Source organism: Diadema setosum, chromosome 11 (genome assembly GCF_964275005.1).
Source record: "Diadema setosum chromosome 11, eeDiaSeto1, whole genome shotgun sequence".
In the NCBI taxonomy this organism is placed as follows: domain Eukaryota; kingdom Metazoa; phylum Echinodermata; class Echinoidea; order Diadematoida; family Diadematidae; genus Diadema; species Diadema setosum.
The window spans coordinates 38,779,928-38,788,249 of record NC_092695.1 but is presented as its reverse complement, the minus strand read 5'-3'; the positions used below and the strand labels follow the sequence as shown (position 1 = coordinate 38,788,249).

General features: G+C 39.9%; 1 protein-coding gene across 2 annotated transcripts; it reads right to left on the bottom strand.

The window, feature by feature from the left end:
- Nucleotides 1–572: 572 nt before the first annotated feature.
- Nucleotides 573–7,102, bottom strand: LOC140234910 (methionine adenosyltransferase 2 subunit beta-like). 2 transcript variants are annotated; one of them, XM_072314951.1, is made up of 6 exons: nucleotides 6,908–7,102; nucleotides 5,134–5,348; nucleotides 4,209–4,323; nucleotides 3,357–3,509; nucleotides 2,547–2,740; nucleotides 573–1,443 (listed from the first exon to the last, which is right to left on the bottom strand). In XM_072314951.1, the coding sequence occupies exons 2-6, from the start codon at nucleotides 5,311–5,313 to the stop codon at nucleotides 1,180–1,182; spliced, it is 906 nt and encodes a 301-aa protein (XP_072171052.1). In that variant the 5' UTR covers nucleotides 5,314–5,348; nucleotides 6,908–7,102; the 3' UTR covers nucleotides 573–1,179. The 2 variants fall into 2 exon arrangements, with proteins under 2 accessions (XP_072171052.1, XP_072171053.1); XM_072314952.1 differs by having other exon boundaries at nucleotides 6,941–6,952.
- Between the last annotated feature and the right edge of the window lie 1,220 nt (nucleotides 7,103–8,322).

The window sequence follows — 8,322 nt, the reverse complement described above, 5'->3', positions numbered from 1 at the left end:
AGATAAATTATGTGCTAAAAAAAATAAGAAGAATTTGTGCAAATACAAAATTGTTGTCCCAAACCAAACAGCAGGCAAAATCACATGTTGTCAAAACCAGCAAATTACTGTTGAATAATCACCCTCTATTCTTATCCATATGATTGTTGCGTGCTTGCAGTAAATGACTCCCCAAAGGATGCGTGTCACATAAATGTGTGTTCTGTGCTATGTGAGCTCTGATTGGCTTAGTGGATAAGAGTAATGTAGGTCTGCCAATTGCTTTAAAGGGAGATGTCACTGTCTGTAGAAGTATGACTGACTTGGAAACATCCATATTTGGCACTGTTGTTTGAGGGATAAGAATGTGTGTGCTTTCCATCCATACTCAGAATACTTTGCATTCATTGACTGAAACTACAGTGGTGTACTTGTCAGATCAGAAGCTAAGAAAAGTGATGCATTATTCATGAGCACAAGTTATCAGCCATCACTGGCACTGCTGTGTACTTCTGAGAATCATTGCGCTCACAGGTCCATATTCAAAGAGCAGATCATGTTTTTTTTTTGTTTTTGTTTTTTATTTGCATACCCTCATTACCAATAGTTTGCACCTACAGCACTGTTGTATAATGTGATTGAGATAATACAAAGACAGTCTGTAGATGATGTCTTGATTCAGTTACATACGTTACAAAAGGCAGGTCTTGTCCGAGACATGATCATTGTCAAATATAAAACATTCAATTTTTTCTTTTTGCACATTCCTATCCCATTTCCTGTTTTCCTATTCATCAATACATTGTATTGTACTACATGTATGTATCCAAGCCTAAAATACTAGATATGTCCATGCAGTGTATGTCTGTGGGTTTGTTCCAAGTGTACGGATACGAGGGTACAAATACAACAAGGTAAATTAGCAAGACCCAATGACCTCTTTATAACGGGACTCCCCTGTATATTTTTAATTTAAATTACATTTCTTCACATGAAAATATACTTGCTGTAAAAAGATTAAAATACACTTTTTCATAAATCTCTGAAATATTCCTCTAGCCTCGAAAATCAGCCTAGTAATACAAGGTGTATGAAGCTGTAAATGCGACCAATATCTAAAAATATTTTACACTGTATGTCATTCACAGCATTGTCATCCCTCCTTTTCTCAACCAATATATTTTGTCACAAAAGTTCTCTTCATCTTTGATTCACAAACGACTCCAGGCTGCCTTTGATGCCAACCCGAAATGGCGTATCTAATACTTTGACCCCTAGACTGGTCACGCTTGATACATCCATGGCGGCATTGGCAGGGCGGGGCGTTCCCGCGGCAGGGGCGCTGGTATTTGCAGTGATGTGGTCACTAGGGAGCTGGAAGACATCTGTGATGATGGTGGCCATCTGGTATCTGGTCAGCTGCTCTGAAGTGTTCCAGTGGAAGATACCCTTTACCTCATGACCCTGCAAAGACAGAATCAACAGCAATGAGAGATCACAGATAAACACAGAGAGTATAAGTAACAATCAATACCCTGCCATAGGAAGGCATGTGACTTGCAAATTCTTTCATTCATTTTTCATCCGATTATCATGAAACCTGATTTCTAGATTATACAAACGTACACCAACATGATCATTTGGGAGGTCTCTTACATTCTGTTGATAGAATGAAATCAAACACCAATGTCCCAGTTCTCAAGCACTAGGACATTGTTCAAACCAACTTCAGTCAAATACTTTGCATGATAATGCAACATGGATAACTTAAGATCTATAAATGCATTTCTCTTCAACCACTTCCTTATACACACTTTGTTGGGTAATATTCAGAATGATAATCCATAAATTAATGATGCAGTTACAGTTGGTTCTCAGGATAGCGTTATATACTTGTGTTTACATTTCAAAGCTCAGACTCTCCTAGTTAAAAAATTAAATTCACACAGCTCATTAAGGTATCAGTTTGAGATCTGTGGCATCAAACAATGAGGACATCTTTCTACAGGCTTTATACATAATATATATATATATATATATATATATATATATATATATATATATATACATATATATATATATATATATATATATATATATATATATATATATATATATATATATATATATATTATATCATATTACTTCTCACCATGAAAGTCCATCATCAAAGCTGTTATACAGTTAATTCCAGGGTCTGGTGTTTTGCAGTTACAGAGTATTAAAATTATTCTAAGCTCTCTGATTAGATCAATTTGTCTCACTTTATTTCAAAAAGCTTCCACTATCTATGAGGAAATATGCTTTAGAATTTAGCTGGAGTTCAGCTTGCCAGAACTAAGAAATTTAAACACAAGTTAAATACTTAACACATCAATTCACACTTTCCATTTAAAATCATCTCATTTGACATTTGATATTTCTGGCTACATCATTTGCAATCTGTAAAGTAACACAGTGATGAGTCACAAATCACTGGATTAATGTCATCAATCAAGGTGTCTGAAAATGTTTGTGAAACATATTGATGGAAAGTATTTGTGTATGAACATTTGTTACATGCTCACTTGTGAATATTTTTCAGCCATCTGAAGGAGAACTTGGGCAACATCATTCACGTGGGTCGGCCTGCGCTGCTGGTGGTCACACATTTCAACCGTTTTGCTGGTGTCCCTTATCTGAGACAGGATGAAGGTGGCAGAACTCTCATTCAATCGCTCCACTGGACCATAAAGGAGTGGTAATCGCAAGATGGCACCACCTTCAGAAGGGAAATTATCGAGATCTTTATCATCACCTTTTTCACAATGACAGTCATTTATGTACTAATATCAACATCATCAACAACCTCAACAACACCATCAATTCATATTTTAGCAGTGGTTTAGTACTGCATGCTAGGGCCACAAGAAATAAATATCAGGCCACATTTTTTTTAATTTTTTTTTTATTTTTAGAAATGATATCTTTTGGTGATCTGATGGGGTCACATTACCTTTATCAATGCTATTTACACAAGCATCACATACAATCATAACCACTAACTACCACAAGTGCTTGTTCTGGGGTAACACCATTATTTAGACAGAAAAATATATCCATGGTAACCACTGCTTAATACCACCATTTTACTAATAGAAGTGTCTTTGATAACACACCATCCTGCAAATGTGAATTGTGATAGAATATATTTTGAATGACCTCATGACTAGTTTTTTTTTTTTTCACATTCAAAATATTAATACAAAAACTTTGAGAAATGTTTGTATAATTCTTTCACACAAAGACATTTATCAATGAACAACAAATTTTCTCAAGAAACCATAGAGTGTACATTAGTCTGTATCACAGTAATTAGCTGAGTAATGAGCCAATACCTGGATAGTTTGTTAAAGTGGCAATTTCTCCATCTCGCTTGCTCTGCCCGTATTTGTTGAGAGGATTTGGTTCATCGGAGGTCCTGTATGGAGCCTTCTTGCCATCAAACACATAGTTTGTGCTGATGTACACCAGCATGATGCCTCTTGAAGCTGTACATGTAGAATCAAGGAAATTCTTGATGGCAATGACCAATACCATACACACTTTCAAGCAGCACTCAATAATATATGTTACTCTGTTATGGAACCAATTTGGCAGGGAAATATTTTTTTTTTTTCTGTAATGCAAATACAATCAGTAGCAACTGAACAAGTTTTATCTTAATGGCAATCCATAGATGCTACTCTTTAAATTAACCCATTGAAGACGAGCTGGTTTTACTACAACATATATTTCCCATAAACCCCAGCCCGAGTATTCTCAAAGAATTCAGTTTGTAGTGAAGAGTTTGAGCAATTCTGTGCTGAGCAACAGCTGGTAAACCAAAGACATAATTCTCAGCCCGTTTCCTCCAACAACACATGATATTAACCTGTTGAGGACGAGTGCTGAATATACTTGGGCAGGTGTCTATGGGAAATGCAAGTTGCAGCAAAATCAAACCACCCTCAATGGGTCAAAAAGCCAAGAAATCAGGACTTTTCATGAACTGAAATAAGTTTCAGCTGAAAAACAATCAACCAAAAACTGAAGTGTCAAGGCTTCCCTCACAACAGGCAGATTATGCCTTTCAGTTGCCTTACAATGATTCCTGACATCTGAACGGCATGATATTGCACTTTTCCACAATCTTTGAAAAATCAATGATTATAAACCCAGATGAGAATCATGGCTTGCTAGGCGATTACCACACTCTTGCGCAATCACTGCAGTTGCAGCCACATTCAGTTGCTTGACGTCCTCTGGATTTCTCTCCACAACATCGGTCCTCCTCTCAGCAGCAGCATGAATGACAACATTAGGCTGAAGGATGGACGATGGAAAGTGACAACAAACTGATTAACACCACTCCGCTTTAACCCATCAAGTCCCACAACACATTTCTGTGTCATTGCTAAATTGATAAATGATTCCTAAATTGGCAACCCATTTTAGAAGATTGAAGTTCTTGTTTCTCTTTCAACCTGGCAAATATTTGTAAGTGTCTTCCTGATTCTATGCACCTGCACTGACTTTTATCAACACCACCTAATTGTTTTCAAGAAAACATAATAATTCAGCGTTGCCAATTTGATGAAATAATGATAATTTCTGAGGCAAGATTTCCCAAGGATTGGATGAGTTAAAACAGTACAATGGATGGAGAATACAAAAAGAAGACATGCCAGGCTTTGTTTGCTGAAATGCTTATACTATGGATGCATAAATCTGTATGGATATTTGTCAATGACATAAAGTGAGAAAGATGAGAAGTCAAGCCCACTTGCCCATGATATGCAAAACTCATTGTTAGGTAGGGTAAGTAAGATGAATGGGACTAGCCAGTTTAAAAACAAAACAAAAACAAATGAGTGAAGTGCTTGCAAGAATACTCATAGATCTATGTAAGTGGGAAAAATTTCTGTAAAACTACCCAGATAATATGGTTACCATTAGCATATACAGAATTTGACATTAATTTTTTTATGAATTGAAAACAATGCTGTGAAGAAAAAGTTGGTTAATTCATATGCCCACATAAAGAAATTAAACTTTCATTTCAAAGACCAAATGGCACAAACCGCTGTCACTGAAGTAAGTCACACCCAACCTCATCACTCAAGTGTTCCGTACCTGAAATTCTCTAATCACACTCCTGACAGCCTCAGAATCACGTAGATCAACCTTCTTCAGCTTCTCACCGGCCCTTGAGAAGCCCAGGCCCAGGACATCCCACGAGGCTGACAGGAAGGTGGCCATCACGGCCCGGCCCAGGAGCCCTGAGGCCCCTGTGACTAAGACCTTCCTGGTCATACTCCTCTCCACTCCCTCAGTCCTTCTGGAACAACCTTCGATAAAAAAAGTAAATTATTAATTACGGTAATTTGTAAAAGTTTACTGTCATACTGAAGAGTTTGGCACACATGGACAGGTAGAACAACTCAGACAACATCATGGCAAGAGTTCCATATGTAATTACCCCCACTATAATCATTGATACGTAATATGATTAAATTTAGGTGGCTTGAGGATTAGTACGGTTACTAGAGTTTAGGATTAGGGTTGGGGTTCGGTTCAGGTAATAGGGTAACATTGATCTTGGTGCCCTAGCCTCTTACGGTAGGCCTAATGCGGACTTCAGAGCTATTTACCCACAGCCCTTTCGCTGTAACGACTAACAAGTGTCGTGCTTCGCACTGCCTCTGGCTCGGGCCACTTCAGAGCAGGAAGTTTTTTCGTCTTACCTCCCTGTTCAGAGTAAGACCCCGTTTACAGTGAGTGAAAAGGCCCGGCTCGGCCGCGGCCTTTCATGCCAAGATTCATGTCACTGTATGTAAATGCACAAAAGGCCAAATGCGGTACCAAAATCGGCCACGCATTTGGCCAAGCTCTTGAGGTAGCCTGACCTTTTCTCAGTACTGTAAACGCAAACTGGGCCAAATGCAAATAATTTAATGCAGAACCAAATTGCGACCGGCGCGCTCCCAATAACGGTCGTTTGTTTACAAGCAGAGCGCCACTATGACAAAATATTGAAAGGTTTGAATCAAAAGCCCAGGCTGAGCCCGGCACTGTAAACAGACAAAATTGCGGGGCCGAGTACCGCAATTGAGGCTGGGCTTGGCCTCGGCTCGGCCCGGCCCCGCACTGTATTAGTGTAAACGGGGTCTAGACTGAAAGATCGGTCTGTATCTGGTTGTCGGGGATGTGTTCCGCGGAGACTGGGTCTGGCTTTATGGATCCCCTCCTACATCTACGGAGGAGAGCGATAACGTCAAAAAAAAAAAAAAAAAAAAGACTCCTCCGGACAGACGGATCTTTCTGTCTAAAAGTATGCCTTGCCTTGGGCCCTTGCTTTGTCAATTAGGCAATTGTGCACTGAGATTGCGTATAACAAGCCAAGTTAGTTGCTGTTGACGTGGCCCGCAAGATTCAGCCTAGCCTGCCTGCATGTTTAAATATTCTACGAGGGATGATCGATGTTCCGCGCGCCGTGGACAAGTCTGGCTGGCTCAGCTCGCTCCACCATCGCGCCATAAATGGCCCATGGGCCATCCGGCCGGGCCCATACTGCACGGTACGTGAACATGGTGAAGCCACTGATACAAAAAGTCACTGAACACCCCAGCAGAAGTTGCAGGTTTTGTTCGTTTACATATAGGGCCTACTAACATTCTTGCCTGCACTCATGTCCTTGACCGAAAGATCGGTCTGTATCTGTCCGTCGGGGAATCGGAGCAGACTGCGTCTGGCTTCAGGGATCCCCTACGGAGGACAGCGTCAATGGCAAAATATAAAGGAGTCCTCCGGACAGACGGATCTTTCTGTCTACTCATGTCCCAGTTGCTACAACATAACATCTTACATACATGTAATATGATCGTCTTCAAGTATAGCAAGTAGTTACCAAAGTGCTGATTTCACCACCACCTCATCTTACCGACCGCGAAGGACTCTGCTCTGTTGGCGTCTGCTACTGCTATTCACACACAGCGTAAACTACGAGTGGGATCAACAGCACTACCACCACATACCGGGTCAGCAGTGATCGCGATCGTAGTAGAGTGGGCCGTGCCATACAGTATGCAGTCGCGCCAGTCCCACTGTGTGTACGGAAATGGCAGTTTCCTGCTCGAGTCCGTCACACCTCCCCAGTCAGACCGCAACGCTGCTGTTAATGAGCTCAAATCAAAAATTTATCGTACGCGCAGGTTTTTGCGCATGTCCTTCTCAGCACCCGAGATTTTGCGAGATAATTCAGAGACAAAGTGCATGGTCTACGAGATTCACTTATTGGCGACATGAAGATCTACTATCCGTGACCGATTGACATGGTTTGTGAATATTTGAAATAAATCACACCTTTTAATGCCTACATTATACAAAATGAGCTTATGATATCATTATTCATATCTCTGCATTATATCGATATTTTCCAAACGACCCTGAGACAAATTAGAACAAGGCTTTCTATTTATTGCCAACCCGACCCGTTCATAGGTTGAATCACCACATGAATGATAGTCAACGTTTTAGATATACCTGTTATAACAGCACACTAAGAACTGAATTGGTCCCTCGCTTAGAAAACAATAAAAATTGAAAGTCTCGTCGAGTAAAAATCATAGTGTGGTAATTTGAGATACATACGCTCCCAGGGTATCATTAGATAAATTATACAGTGGATTAATAAGGAATGATTATTCTAATACCAAAAAGAGAGCCCCAAAGAACTCATGTGTGCAAACACAGTGCTAGATCTTGTATTATTGATTTGTATGCTACTTATTAATGCACTCTACTCTTATCTAGTTGTGCCGGCAAAAAAAAGTTCAAGCCAAAGTTGAGCCGTCGATCAGACTGGAGTGTTGTTCTTGTTGTTTACGTGGAGATCTTACACCAGCTGCAGTTGCCTGAACCTGAGCGCGTATACACACATTGTGCGCGCGCACACATACACACACACCATAGGGTCCTACACAGTCATCTACACACTGTGTATTACTGTTATGTAGAGTACACGTTTACTGTCACTCCGCGAGGTGCGTTCAACTCGCCACTCAGAGGGAATTAACCAATCAGAAACGTGTATTCGCGGCAAACTGAAATCTCGTCAAAAATTAACTGTACAACGCAATGATTTATTCGCCAACCTGACCCGTTCATAGGATCAGTCCACATAAAGTCATTATGTTTTCATAGAATGATATTTCCTCTTTCATTTTATACCTCTTCCATTTTGGTCCACCTTAATTTCGTCGGTCTAGTGTACCCCTTAAGAAGAATGGAAAATATGCAAATTTTGTGTTTTATAATTTCCTT

Excerpts from the sequence above, each read along its gene's own strand:
- LOC140234910 (XM_072314951.1), bottom strand. The coding sequence starts at position 5,313 with ATGACCAGGAAGGTCTTAGTCACAGGGGCCTCAGGGCTCCTGGGCCGG. Across the intron at positions 4,324-5,133 it reads GTGTGATTAGAGAATTTCAG|CCTAATGTTGTCATTCATGC; the intron begins GTACGGAACACT and ends TCCATCCTTCAG. Across the intron at positions 1,444-2,546 it reads TGGCTGAAAAATATTCACAA|GGTCATGAGGTAAAGGGTAT; the intron begins GTGAGCATGTAA and ends CTGTCTTTGCAG.